General features: G+C 54.0%; 4 protein-coding genes across 4 annotated transcripts; 2 read left to right on the top strand and 2 right to left on the bottom strand.

The window, feature by feature from the left end:
- Nucleotides 1–360: 360 nt before the first annotated feature.
- BDZ83DRAFT_763971 (uncharacterized protein) lies at nt 361–3537 on the top strand (the record flags this gene model as incomplete). The annotated part of the gene is made up of 4 exons (XM_060515225.1): nt 361–523; nt 755–1183; nt 1222–1547; nt 1905–3537. The coding sequence occupies 4 exons, from the start codon at nt 361–363 to the stop codon at nt 3483–3485; spliced, it is 2499 nt and encodes an 832-aa protein (XP_060369046.1). The 3' UTR covers nt 3486–3537.
- A 2588-nt stretch (nt 3538–6125) lies between these two features.
- Nucleotides 6126–8832, top strand: BDZ83DRAFT_569584 (3-isopropylmalate dehydratase; the record flags this gene model as incomplete). Its single annotated transcript, XM_060504210.1, has 4 exons — nt 6126–6225; nt 6327–6358; nt 6519–6593; nt 6712–8832. 4 exons carry the CDS (start codon nt 6126–6128, stop codon nt 8830–8832), a joined length of 2328 nt encoding a protein of 775 aa, XP_060369045.1.
- Nucleotides 8833–9165: 333 nt separating this feature from the next.
- Nucleotides 9166–10864, bottom strand: BDZ83DRAFT_89694 (uncharacterized protein). Its single transcript, XM_060515985.1, has 3 exons — nt 10624–10864; nt 10383–10544; nt 9166–10056 (listed from the first exon to the last, which is right to left on the bottom strand). The coding sequence occupies exons 1-3, from the start codon at nt 10679–10681 to the stop codon at nt 9284–9286; spliced, it is 993 nt and encodes a 330-aa protein (XP_060369044.1). The 5' UTR covers nt 10682–10864; the 3' UTR covers nt 9166–9283.
- A 263-nt stretch (nt 10865–11127) lies between these two features.
- On the bottom strand, nt 11128–12153 carry BDZ83DRAFT_607688 (uncharacterized protein). The gene is made up of 2 exons (XM_060507444.1): nt 11278–12153; nt 11128–11214 (listed from the first exon to the last, which is right to left on the bottom strand). Exon 1 carries the CDS (start codon nt 11891–11893, stop codon nt 11519–11521), a length of 375 nt encoding a protein of 124 aa, XP_060369043.1. The 5' UTR covers nt 11894–12153; the 3' UTR covers nt 11128–11214; nt 11278–11518.
- Between the last annotated feature and the right edge of the window lie 1868 nt (nt 12154–14021).

The raw sequence follows: 14021 nt of genomic DNA, 5'->3' as shown, positions 1-14021 counted from the left end.
GCGAAGCACAAACGGAAAAGGGATGGGAAAGAGAGAAATTCAATTGAGCTGGATTAAATGCTGGGGAAGGAGTGTCGCCAACTTACAAGCAACTGCCTTGTACCTTGAGTCAGGGGTTGACAGCAGCAGCAGTTCGTCGAGTCGTTGCGCCTCTTTGACATTGGCTGCTCAAACCTGTCGTCCCTTCTTGAGCAAGGATCTCCCTTTCCAACCGCAACCCATCATTTCCGATCTCTTACATCGCCGCCGGACACACCTGGCAACGGTTCGTGAGTTCCTTTTGCCGGCATCGTTGTTTGTTTACTCTCTATCTGTCTTACCACGCAACATTTCTATCCCCGCATCTCCTCGAATTGAACTATGTCAACCCACTCAGCTCCAGCTACTGGTCGACCGCCCGATGCACCATCGTTTCTAGTCTTATCTCGACGTCCTGGACAGCAAGTCTCCGAAGGGTTTGGCCGGAAGTTAAATCTAAGCGCGCGTTTGAGGGCCGTCCTTCCAAGCCGCCGGGCTGAGAAGGGTAGCACCCATCGGAATAAAGGGTACTAGGAGACCGCCGAAAACCCTCGTTCGAGATCTAGACACTCTCCGACAAGTCCGCCTCGAGTAGGTCGAAGCTCTGACCGCATCACACGCTGGAACACGGCCAAGGAACTGGGCCGTTCTCGGAAAGCCCGATCTTCTGAACCTGAGCCTCTTGTCCGAAGAGCTAACACGATCGCCCATACACTGGCAACTAGATCTTCAAGAGAAGAACGAACACTGGAAGAACGTCGATTGATTCACCGGGAGCGCAGAACTCTGAAAGAGAGTGGAGATTACCTTGGCGTCACAGGAATCAATCCAGTCACAGGAGAACTAGACGTTGAGACACCGTCTACAACCAGCTTCAGCTCTGCTTCCTTGACTCTCGACCAAAAGCTGGAAGCTAGACACAAGTCGGAATCTCGACGTACGCGCCGCGGGGCTGAACTCCTCACAGAAGAGGTGACCAAAAAGCTCCAGCAACGAGAAGAGCAAAGATTTGCCCGGAAAGATCGGGAAAAGGAGGCCATACGACAAGCACAGCGCAAGGTTCAGTGGCAACGCCATAGACAGCAGTGGTCTTCTGCCAAAGATCCCATACTTAGCCCGATTGCGCAGTCAACCAAGAGCATATCGACTCGCGGTAAGCTAGCTTGTGTCGACATTGGGCTGATGTACTGACCAGTAAATCAGGTTCCGAAGCGAGAGACGCCCGGAATCTGTCCGAGCAAACAAACGCTCATCATTTGGGGATGCGCCATACTGATCCCAAATCTCATTTGCCCAAACATATCATCTCGGAAGAAAACGATGCTAATTCATCTGACACTGTAATACGAACCCCCCAAAGCAGACGGTCATCCTGGGCATCCACCACGGCTCAGGAATTCGGAAGAAACGGCCGCACCTTGGGCGGAGATCGAGAGCCTACGCAGTTGCCGCTCCCGTTTGGAAACTTGAACTCTCCTCAAAGCATCAGGGAAAAAAGCCGACCTGGTCACTTCGGGCTCCCAGCACCAGTCACCAAAGATCAGAGCCAGAAGGGCAAAGCCATGGAAAAGGAGCTACCACCCTTACCTCAAGGACCTCAAAAGACGGTGTCTTTTTTAGGCCAGCGACGCCCAGAGACAGAGCCGGGAGGCCGGCAAGCTCTCCGGGCCGTTTCCAACCCAATGGTTCTACGGAAAGCAGACGATCAGGATCCGCTGGGATACCACAGCAAGGAATTCTCAAGAAACCTGTCTCTAACCTCAGACAGAATCCCCATCCGCCGTTCGAGGACAGTATCAGCAAGCGCCAGCCTGACGCCTACAAACCTCTTGAGAGATCATATCCTGCGGGAAACATACCAACACCCTGCCCTGGACTACCAGCAGCAAACAACACTAAACCACTGGGAGGCAAGACAACTGATCCCACTGTTCCGAGATACGGAAGCTCTGAACGGCGAGGAGGAATTGGCAGTAGCGCCACTAGTAGTGGCTTGCCATTCATTGATCCAAACTCACGAACTCAACGACCAGCAGGCAGCCAAGACTCGTGGCCCACCAATCACAGCGAACATGTCCCCATTCGAGTCATTGTTGACATCCCAGATCGATCTGGAAAGCCCGCCGCTTCAAGAGAACCCGTTGGCCCGAGAGCATATCCAGGCGCTGGAGGACAACCTTTGCAAGGTGACCCAAGAGTCGTTAATCCTGAAAAGTCTCACCTTCGAGGACCGAGCAACACCTTCAAGAAGGTTGGAGGTTCACGAGGACTTGATATGCCAGTGGGAAGTGGGGAAGACGGAGGCTCTAAAGACAAAAGCTGCCACCACACCCATCACCACCATTATTGGCTGCGGCCAAGGTCTTTCACAATCGAGCCTATGCCAAAAACAACTCGAGAGAAGAGTCAGCGAAGGCTGGAGCATGTTGCAGAATCGACGCGTGAGTCGACAATGCGACGAACAGATGTCAACGTCAACAGAAGATATATCGACCGAAAAAGTGCGGCATCTAAGGACCGTCAAAATAAGGACCCAGGTTCTGACACCAAAAGCAAGCCAAGCGCTGACCCTCCAGCATCAAAACGATGCGATCCACAAGGAGGTCGAGAAATACTCTGCGAGAAATTTGGCAGACAGCGACAAGCAGGAGAGCCAAGCCGAGGACCCTGTCACATCACACATGTCCACGTCTACATCACCCCTAACCGTGTTGGAGCAAGCCACTCAGCAGGGCCAAAGCAAGATCGCATCGATGGGGGCGGCGCGGGCCGCATTGGCCAATTCGGGCAAAAGGACGGCGGAAACTCGGAAACAGAGCCTCTCGGCCAGCGGAACGCCCAGAATGCTGCCTATCAGCCTCAGGAAGCCTCCTCCCGACTCTGTTCCGAGTAGGAGATTGCGGAACAAGTTCAAGATGATGAGGTTCTCGAACAAGAGCCCGTCAAAGTCAGCAAACACCGTAGCGGACGGTATAGAGGCGATTAGCAGCCGCAAGAGTTCGAAGACGTTTTGCGCCATGAATGGGAGACACGACAATCTGCAGGATACACCAACGGAGAGCAAGCAGTTGTCAGCAGCCAGTCAAGCCAGGTTGAAAGCTGGCTGCAGCACGTCAACGACCCTGGTGAACAGCGACTCCGAAGGCGGCGACACCGGAGGTCGTTTGAGAAGAGACGTGTTGAGTAAGCGTGTGCTAAAGAGCGCCACCGACGGCAAGCAGATTGCGGGGAGCGTAGCTCGATGGTATTGGAAAGCAATATCACCTTGCTTTGATCCGACATCGCCAGCCAGAAAGCGACTTGATGTCAACAAGTCAACTTGGACGGACGTTGGGACATTTCTCGTTGCGCTGAGCAGCGGATTCGTGTTATTGGCGATAGCGGTCCGGATCGCGCAGGGGATTGCGTGGGTGATGCAGATGGTGCAAGGCTTGCTGGGGGGTTTGATTGCGATTCTCGGTTCCTGACAGCCGGTGGTGACGAAAAAGGGAGGTTATGGAGGAAAGCTTGGCGTTGGAGCCCGACCAACCGCCGATCGGCGCTGTAGGGACCAGGTCGGCTGGGTGAAGCGCTACGAAAGGCCGTACTCCGTATATCGGCTGGGTTGGGGGAAAGGAATGTTTGATAAGACGGAGGCCGAAAGCGCAGCGTCAAATGCACATGATACGAGTCGAACGGGCGCTGTTTGAGCTTGTGTGGGGTAGTGGCAGGCCAAGCATACAGCACGAAGGAGATCAACCCTCTTGCGATTTGATAACCTTGCTTCTCGAGTGCTTGAACAAGGTTGACAATGGCAGCACGAATGCGATGGCAGATGGCCCGGGTCGTTGATGGAGTTGAGGCAGTATTGATATACCGGTATGGCTACGGAAACAGACATTAATCAAACAGAGTTGCACTACAGAGGGAGCAGCCCGGGTATGCTTTTGCAATGCATGATGAAGTCGGCATCTCGGGCTCGGGTACGGTTACGGGCAGTGGTTATTGGGGAGGGTAGATGTTCTCCGGATGAGCCTGGGAACGCTTGTTGGGATGACCGTAGGAGGGCCGGCCGATGCGGTGAAGCTGCCTCATGCTGGACATTGCGTTTGCGACAGCAGCAGCGGCGGCGATCGAGGCCCTATCATGTTATCGCGCATTTCTGCAGCGTCATCATCGAGTAAGCCTCGGCGGGCGGATGTTGCATCCAGCTCCAGGATGGGATTTCAGGGATTGTTGATTCACGAATCACTGCCACTTTTGCTTGGGTTGAATGGACGGGCGATACTCCGTGATTCCGTAATACGGTACGTACTCCTATTCTCGGAGGTCTTGGGAGCTAACGTGGTAAGTGCCACTATTCGTAGGTATGTGAGAAGACTGGACAGGTTGGAGTCAATTTTAGTGCGCAAAAAAAAGTGCCGGGGGACTGGAATAAGATTGGGACCGTTGAGAGGCAAAGCGAGTTGAAATGCTGCAATGCAGCATCGGCATCGCGTCAATTACGTACATGAGGGGGTTACGAATGATGCCGGCGCCAGCATTCGGTGTTCTGCTACTGGTCTCGCTGGCGCATTGTACTGGACTGAACCTGGCATGTACATCCGTACTAATTACACACAAACAGTTCTAGGGTCACTGGTGACCGAGCAGGCATCAGAGTGAGGGCGAAAGAGAATGGAAGAGAAAAAAGCCAGCAACGGCAAACGACGGAACAAAACGGAGACGGTACTGGGCCCTCCAAGTAGCAGAGGGTACTTGTCGGACACATGAGAATTCAACGAGTTGCTGTTTTGGGCGGCGCTGAGCCCATTGGAGCCCATATTACTCGTCAGATTGCGGGCTCTTTGCGTCTCACGTGCGGGACGTGTAGTCAAGCGGTGGAGTATCAAGTGCCGTCGTATTCCATTATACTAAGGTAACGGGATCCTCTCCGATGGTGGGAGAGATTTTTCCAAACGTCAAAAGAGTCATACATTGATATGATCCACGGTGGATATGGGGACTCCCCTTTTTGACGTTTCCAGTTTTGCCCGTCTCGCCAAACACCCAAGACTTTTAGAAGTTCCCGTCCGAGATGGCTGAGGTATTGGGGAGTACCTAAGGTGCTAAGGCAAGGTAGTGTGGCGTGTGTTGAGGTCTCGTCCATGGAATGGCCCGAGTCCAATGTTCATGGCAGCATTTGGAAGGTTCTCAGGGCGTTCAAAGTGGGATGCGGGACCCCCGGGCCAGGGCACCTTGCGGCAACGGGCCAATCCGCGGGCGTCATTTGCAAATCAGGGCGCTGTACCCCGCGTTCACAGGTCTTCCGTCGCCAGGACCCACTGCTAGCTGGAGCTGGCGCCTCCGATCATCGGACACTTGGGAACTTTTTCGTCCCAAAGCTTCACCCACGTAGCAGTCACAGTTGATTGTTTCGTTTTCTAGGTACCAGTAGCTTGTAGCTAGATAATTGTATTTCGTGTGCTGTGTGTAGTGGGAAAAAAGGGTTCGAGGTACCTGCGGTTTGCGGGCACTTTTGCAAGAGGGGCGGGCGGGCGTAAGTGTACGTGCTTTCTCTTCCTTGTCGCCCTTGCAAGTTGGCACCTCTTTCTCGCTCCGATTTCGTACCTTTGTTCTTTTTTCGCTCTCTCTCGGTCTCTCTTATTACGGAGCAATTCGATTCAGGTGTTGCCAACTCTAAAACATAGCAAGCACCTACCTCAGACACAACAGAGGGACGAAGGCCTCCCGGTCCGGCAAATACATATTGAGCTGCTCTCCCCCCACACCCCTAACCACGCCTCTCCTCCGACTCAGGATTTTTCTACGTTTTCTACCTTTTTTCCCTCTCTTCCCTTTCCAAACGTTTCTCTTCCCGCGAACCATCTTCTCATCTCTCTCACCAAACCCTCTCCATCTCCCTCATCCACTACCTAGACTCCCAATCGCCATACAGACAGAGTCACACACACACGCACACTCGCAGACACTCGCACCCATCGGCTGCTCTCACACCAGCTTGATTTGACCAGGAAGCTTGGGAACCACCCCCCTCGCAACACCTAAACAGGCCCCCTCAATTGAGGCCGACCTGACCTGCTTTTGAAATTGCTTCCGTTTCCCCCCGTCTCCCCGAGTTGCACAAAATGCCCGTTGCCGAAGGCACCCCGCAAACTCTCTACGACAAGGTCCTCCAGGCCCACGTCGTAGACGAGAAGTTGGACGGCACGATCCTGTTGTACATTGGTGAGTTCTGCGTCATGCCTTTCCCCCCTTCCGATCTGGATCTTGGATCTACGCGGAGAAAAGGAAAGGAATTCATTTGCTAACAATGAGACGCAATGCAGACAGACATCTCGTGCATGAGGTCACCTCTCCTGTACGTTTGACGCTTGCTCCTGTTTTTTGGGGGGGTTTTTTTTTTCTCCCACTTCCCCTCGTAACCCCTTCGCTATCCGCAGCCGCCGCCTTCGCACTCCAGCTCGGATGACGTCGGTTGATCGACCCCACCATGACATCTCGCTAACAAAGGGCTGCAGCAAGCATTTGAGGGTCTGAAGAATGCAGGCCGCAAGGTCCGCCGACCGGACTGCACCCTCGCGACCACCGATCACGTAAGTCTTTTATTCCACCCAATCTCTCACATGCATGCGCATGCGAACAGCATTGCTCTCGCCTGCCCACCCTCAATTCCGCAGTAGCAGTACAATCGCTAACATTGTGGCGCGCCAGAATGTCCCCACTTCATCGCGGAAAGGCATGAAGGACATCGGCTCCTTCATCGCCGAGGATGACTCCAGAGTCCAGTGCATGACCCTCGAGGAGAATGTCAAGGACTTTGGTCTCACATACTTTGGCCTCGGCGACAAGCGTCAGGGTATCGTCCACGTTATCGGCCCCGAGCAGGGCTTCACCCTCCCCGGCACCACCGTCGTCTGCGGTGACAGTCACACCTCAACCCACGGCGCTTTCGGTGCCCTGGCTTTCGGTATCGGTACCAGTGAGGTCGAGCACGTCCTCGCCACCCAGTGCTTGATCACCAAGAGGAGCAAGAACATGCGGATACAGGTCGACGGAGAGCTTGCCCCCGGCGTCAGCTCAAAGGATGTTGTCTTGCACGCCATTGGCAAGATCGGAACGGCTGGCGGTACCGGTGCCGTTATCGAGTTCTGCGGTTCAGTCATCCGCAGCCTCAGCATGGAGGCCCGCATGTCCATCTGCAACATGTCCATCGAGGGCGGTGCGAGAGCCGGCATGGTCGCTCCCGACGACATCACCTTCGAGTACCTGAAGAACCGCCCCCTGGCGCCCAAGTACAACTCGGACGAGTGGCACAAGGCCGTCAAGTACTGGAAGTCTCTCCAGTCCGACGCCGACGCAAAGTACGACATTGATGTCTTCATTGACGGCAAGGACATCATCCCCACCATCACCTGGGGCACGAGTCCCGAGGACGTCATCCCCATCACCGGCGTCGTCCCCGATCCCGAGACCTTCTCCACCGAGAACAAGAAGGCCGCCGGCCGCAGAATGCTCGAGTACATGGGCCTGACCCCCGGAACTCCCATGGAGGACATCCCCGTCGACAAGGTCTTCATTGGTTCCTGCACAAATTCCCGTATTGAGGACTTGCGCGCCGCGGCCCACATCGTCAAGGGCAAGAAGATTGCGGCCAACATCAAGCGCGCCATGGTCGTCCCCGGCTCTGGTCTCGTCAAGACCCAGGCCGAGGCCGAGGGCTTGGACAAGATCTTCGAGGCCGCTGGCTTTGAGTGGCGTGAGGCTGGTTGCAGTATGTGCTTGGGCATGAACCCCGATATCCTTGCCGCCAAGGAGAGATGCGCATCCACCAGCAACAGAAACTTTGAGGGTCGCCAGGGTGCCGGCTCCCGCACCCATCTCATGTCCCCCGTGATGGCTGCTGCTGCTGGTATCGTCGGCAAGTTGGCTGACGTCAGAAAGCTCGAGGGTTACCAGACCAGCCCTAAGCTCCAGGCCACCATCACCCCCGACAGCGAACCCCAGGTTGACGAGCGGGTCGAGGAGAGCGACGCTGAGAAGGAGGCCATCGCCGACCAGCCCGAGGACAACGAACCCCACACCAACACCATTTCTGCTGGTAGCTCCGCTGGTCTTCCCAAGTTCACCAACCTCAAGGGTATTGCCGCTCCCCTGGAGATGTCCAACGTCGACACCGACGCCATCATCCCTAAGCAGTTCCTCAAGACCATCAAGCGTACTGGTCTCGGCAAAGCCCTCTTCTACGCCCTCCGCTTCAACGAGGACGGTTCCGAGAACCTCAACTTCGTCCTTAACAAGGACCCCTACCGCAGCTCCAAGATCCTCGTCGTCACCGGTCCCAACTTTGGCTGCGGTTCATCGAGAGAGCACGCCCCCTGGGCCCTCAACGATTTTGGCATCCGCTGCGTCCTCGCGCCCTCGTACGCCGACATCTTCTTCAACAACACCTTCAAGAACGGCATGCTGCCCATCATCATGGAGGACAAGGAGAAGCTCGAAAAGATTGCCGCCGAGGCGCGCGCCGGCCGCGAGGTCGAGATTGACCTGCCCAACCAGCTCATCAAGGACGCCGACGGCAACACCCTCGCCTCGTTCGACGTCGAAGAGTTCCGGAAACACTGCCTCATCAACGGCCTCGACGATATCGGCCTGACCATGCAGCAGAACGACAAGATTGCTGACTACGAGCGCCGCATGTCCCAGCTCACCCCCTGGCTCGACGGCACCAACTACCTCAAGAGGGATCCCAAGACCGGTCGCCTCCTCGCCAAGGCTGTCCCCGTCCCCAAGACGAACCGGGGTGAGACCAAGAAGGAGCCTCTTGAGTGGTAAGGTACTCGGAGACAGGAAATAAAAAAAGAGCAGACAATAACACAAAAAATTGGATTGGCTTTTTCAAAACTAGGAAACTAGGGAGTTTAAATCATGTAACGTGTCTACGATACGAATCTGGGTTACGGCTTTTTGGCAACGGGACAATCTTGACTTGTCCAGAGATGACATTTCTCATCATGCTGGCGGCGATTTGGGAATTATTTAAAGAATAAGGGAGGGATCTGGTTATTACGTGGCCTTTTGTTTTCTCAAAATCAAAAGCCATATGAAAAAGTTTTCAATTTAGATGCGCAGTTCGTCACAATAACGGAGCTTTCGCAACACAACATCTTCCAACCTCTTGCCATGGTGACTATTACGACTTTGTATATCTTCAATGGAGATCGTGATGTGAAGGATAGTAATGATGAATCGCTGCTGTGTTTAGAGCTACTCAGAGGAGGAGCATCTAGAAATCCCACCCAGCCTCCCTCAAAATCCCAACATGCACCACAAACCCAGCCTCGATCCTCAACCCCTCGGGGAGCAACACATCCGGCACGCGCCAGGTGCGAAAGTTGCGATGGAACGCGCCGATCCATTCCTCAAAGACGTCGGGGCTGCGGAGCTGCTGCGCCACGATGCAGACGCACGGCTCGGACCGGGCCGTTGTTGAAGAGAAGGAGGGGTTGTTATCGTCGTCGTGGTCTTGGTCTTCCTGCTGGGCACGTACACGTAACCGAGCGAGGTCGGCGGTGGTGGAGACGAGTGGCTCGACGAGGGCCTCGTTGTAGATACAGTCGCAGCACACCACGACGTCGAAGCTGTTTGCGGAAGAAGGGGGAACGCCGGTGAGGGAGGGGTCTGGGGTGTCGAGTTCCCAGTCTAGGGGGTGGAAGGAGATTGTTCCTGGTGATGATGACGAGGCAGTTGACGATGTTGTTGTTGATGAGCTTGTTGCTGCTGCTGCTTTTCGTGAACGGCGTGAGGTTGATGAGGACGAGGAGGATGACGAGGACTTTGGCAGGGGATTCGCTTCGAGGTTCTGGTGGATCATGCGCGCGACGTAGGGCTGGTCTGTGAGGACGTAGCGGGCGACGCGCGGGGCGAGGAGGAGGGCTGTTAGCGGGGAGATGCCGCAGCCTAGTTCGAGGATTGTCGAGGATGGTGTGAAGAGCGGGGTGAAGGGGGAGGATGGGGAGGAGAGGTAGGTTGCGAAGAGGGGGGTTATTTTCCAGAGGACTGTTTTTTTCTGATTCTCAGTAAGAGTTGAGAGGGGTTGGAAATAGTAAGATGAATTATGTTGAGTGGTTTGAGAGATGTTCCAAGGTGAGGGTGGGAGGGTGAAGTTGAGAGTAGGTTGTGGGACTACCTATAATGACAAGGGGGGTTCAAAATCGACATGGAGAATGATATGAGTGAGGTTGAGAGTAAGTTTTTGACTTTAATGACAAAGGGGAAATTTGATGGATGGACGGACGGGGCAACGCGAAATAGGGCTGCGACATGAGGGAGGTCTGTGATGGTTGATTCGGAGGGGGGGGGGGGAGAAATATAGAAATACTGACCGGCCCCGGTCGTGCCTCCGGCGCGGGTCGATGAGAGGACCGTGGGGGACTGGTGGATCGTGAAGTCTCTGCCCGCCAGCGTCAGGGAGAGTTCGGTGGCTTTCGGGTCGATGAAGCCCAGGTTCGAGGACGGGATGTTGTGGGAGAAGAGAAAGAATGTTTCTGTTGGCGCATACGTAGGATCTCCGTGTAAGTCGGTTGCTGCAGGGTGCCTAGTAGGTAGCAGGATGGATGGACGTACCCTCTTCGGGGTCGAGAATTTCATCCTCTAGGGTTGAGATGAGAGCTTTTACAGCCATTTTTGCCGCTGCTTCTCTGCGCGAGACGGGTGGGAGCACGAATAAGGATTAGATGAGGATATCGCCGAAGTGAGTCGATATGTTGGGACTGCTACACCTTCATCTTGGCGTGTCTGTTTAGCGAGCTGATGTGGTTGTAGTCGGGACGGCCGTAAGGATTGATTTGAGCGTGGCGGCCGGCAGGTTGCGGAGGACGGACGCACGGGCCGAACGTGGATTAGAGAATTTTGGGGGCAGTTTTTCTGTCGGCGGAGAAAACGTCGGGGCTCAAATCCGACGACATGTCTTCGGGCCGGGGTCCCCAGCTCAATCGGAAACCCGCATCAGACCGTTCAACCCGATCTGCTAAACCTCTTTAAGGAAATATTCTAAAACAGAAACAAGCTTGACAAGGAAGCATTAATGCTTCCCGAGATACGCCTATATGTCGGATTCATCGCATTGAGCCCGGTTTCGTTGTAAGTGTGGCTTTCCAATGTTCGAGACTCAACTTCTTGCACTAGGAAATTGAAAGGCAGTTGGAAACAGTGGATGCAGGTCTTTGATAATTCACATTGCTTTCTACCGCTCTCACTCTAACAAGTTGTGGAATACAGTAACAGAAATAGCAGCTCTACTCAGAGATTCCAGGTGCACGTCAATCCTTCGAATAGGCCAAAGTCTTCTGCAGAGCCTCTAGCAGACTGTCGGACTAGCTTGCTTCCCGTCATCCCGAGACAAGAGAAATTCCGTCCCAAGACTGCCGTGTACGTACTTTTTGACAAAGAAAAGCTTAGGGATCCGTTAGCTACGTTTTCACAACTCGGAAAAAGGACCCAAGCTCTTACAGTACACCGTCTAAGCAACCCATCCCCAAATGTTCTTGATGCTCTTGCAGACATCAATGGGCGCCTCGTTCTGCTCAAACACGAGATCGCAGACCTGGTTCTTGGCGGGGGTGACCCAGCAGGCGTAGTTGCCGTCAAAGTCGATGCAGATGGTGGCGGCGAAGGGGCCGCCACCGCCGCCCTGGTGGATCTGGCAGTTCTGGTTGAGGGTGGTGACGACCTGGAGGTCGCGGGACTGCCACTTCCAGTGGGCGTTGTCGACGCTCTCGAAGCGGAAGCCCGTGTTGGACTTGCGGCCCTCCGGGTCGAGGGCCTGGGTGCAGTAGTCTGCGGCGACGAAGGAGGCGCCGAGGAGGATGGTGGGGAAGAGGGTGGAGAATTGCATCTGTGGAAGATGGGATGGTCAGTTTTCGTGTCTGAAGGGGGGACGGTCGGGATGAGGGTTTTATCCTACCTTTGCGGTGTTGAGTTGAAGAAGTTGGGATGTAAGTGATTGGACTGGGTGTCAGAGACTGCAAAAGAAAGTGATGGTGAGATAGTGACTGTGGTAGTGAGAGACTGTAAGATGCAGAGTGAACTGTGTGGTGAAGGAGTTTTCGATCGAGTTACGGCGGCGATCTTGTCAATACTTATACTCATGGAATGAAGGCATCTCGACCATATACATCTTGGCATCGCGGCATCACGTCGTGTAAGTCATTTGCGAATCCGACAATGTCATTGTCCCCAAAATAACACTCTGTTTTGGGTTGAGTGAGATTGCAGCTTCGAGTCTTGGACCGAGATCTCCGACCTCCGAGTCACTTGTTCACTGCCTCAATCAAAAAGAAGAGAGCAAACTACAGTTTTGGATATTTCGTCGTCTTCACCGAGTCAGGCAAAGGCTTGGAGTGTCCTGAGAGGCGCAAAAGTCAAATTGATTATAGTATTTGAGTTGAGAGGATTACTGAACAACCAGTTTGGATAGCGTAAGGTACCCTCGCCCGCAAAATAGATTCCGCATAATGAATCACCCGCCAGACGCAAGCCGCGGAGCCGGGCTTTTACCCCACTATTTCATAACGGACGGGAGACGGACTTTTAGATACTCGGCGGTGATGGAACGTGCTCGGATCCATAGGTAAGGCAGTGAGGGTGCACGATCGGGGGCGAAAAAATGATTAGAAGAGTTGTACGTGAAAGAGAACCTCCTAATTCATAGTTTAGTTGCGAGAGAAGATGCCGTGCCAAGATTTTACTACCCTGATACTCATGTGTCCCACTCTAAGAGATTCAAGCCGCCTGCTCTAATTTACACCCCATCACCCGACGAAAAATCATAGTCACCATGTCTTTAGCCTCCTGCTCGCCGACCTGTACAGGACCTTCACCCCGATCCCACATAATCTCCGTAATGTCCGCCCCGACGTCAGCCCCCTCTCCCGCCGCGTCCGCGGGCCCGGGCCCATCCGAAACTGCTCGGGTCGATGCCCTGATCTGAAACTGCTCGTGGCCGGTCCAACTCCGATACACATGGACCACCATGGTGCCCTGCGCGTCTGGTCCGTCCGAACGACTCATCCAGCGATCGTCCATCGACGTCGGCTGGTAGCCGAGGAGGAGCTTGGCGGCGTCTGTGCCTGAGATGCAGAGGTGCCAGGTCGCCGTGGCGGGATTGCCGATGGGATGGAGGTCGCCCCAGTTGGAGCCGGTGACGCGTTTGGATGTTGACTCGCTGGGTGGCGGAGGAGCGGAAACGGAAGTTGAGGAGTTGCCCATGGTTATCGCGTGTTTTGTCAAAGAGGTAGAGCTGAGAGAGAAAGATAGGATACGCCGGGGACGTTCTGGATGAATTGGTGGATTGAAGGAAATTGGGATCGTGCAATGAAGTTACTTGATTTTGTATCGATGTAATGTGAGAGTTTGGAGCTATTTGGAATGGGGATATTATAAAGATGAACGTGTATTAGGCCCAGTCTTTGTCTGCTGTTCGGCCCGATGCATACGAGGTCCTTGCAAACTGGCGATCCCAGCATCAGCCTCAGGAGGCTCCTGAATTATCTCATTTGGGCATTGTAAGACTCCATCTGGGATGGACATGTGTAGCCTTAAACCCTATTTTCTCTTTGTACGGGCCATTCGGGCTTCATCGGAGACCTGGACAATATCAGATGAATTATCGGGGTCTTGGCAATGTACCACGAACAGGATATGATCGTCACATTGTCAAGGTTGGCCTGTCATGACACTGGGAGGCCATTGTTCTAGAAGGTAATTGTTCCTTTGTTCTTTCAGCAGTACCTGAAATTGTCTGCTCCCTCAACTTGGGTCTTGCCATTATAGATTATATTGTTCTTTCTCCAACTTTGTCGGGATGGACAAGTGCGGTTTTACAAATCACTCCGACTCCGTCTAATAACAGACTCCGGCTCCGTCGGTTTCGGATTCCATCGCCCGCAGAATAGTTCAAGCCGACAACCAGTTAGAATAGTCTTGGCAAAATTGTAAAGTGTATTGTAAGAATACGAATATCC

The sequence above is a fragment of the Colletotrichum acutatum genome (genome assembly GCF_030867785.1).
Source record: "Colletotrichum acutatum strain CBS 112980 chromosome Unknown BDZ83scaffold_14, whole genome shotgun sequence".
Taxonomy (NCBI): Eukaryota; Fungi; Ascomycota; class Sordariomycetes; order Glomerellales; family Glomerellaceae; genus Colletotrichum; species Colletotrichum acutatum.
This window is presented reverse-complemented; position numbering and strand designations above follow the sequence as displayed.

What these genes read in the sequence shown, in the direction of transcription:
- BDZ83DRAFT_89694 (XM_060515985.1), bottom strand. Translation starts at nt 10,681, where the DNA reads ATGGCTGTAAAAGCTCTCATCTCAACCCTAGAGGATGAAATTCTCGAC. An exon ending in AATTCTCGACCCCGAAGAGG is followed by an intron (nt 10,545 to 10,623) that starts GTACGTCCATCC and finishes ATGCGCCAACAG; the next exon opens with AAACATTCTTTCTCTTCTCC. An exon ending in CGGAGGCACGACCGGGGCCG is followed by an intron (nt 10,057 to 10,382) that starts GTCAGTATTTCT and finishes AGAAAAAAACAG; the next exon opens with TCCTCTGGAAAATAACCCCC.
- BDZ83DRAFT_607688 (XM_060507444.1), bottom strand. Translation starts at nt 11,893, where the DNA reads ATGCAATTCTCCACCCTCTTCCCCACCATCCTCCTCGGCGCCTCCTTC.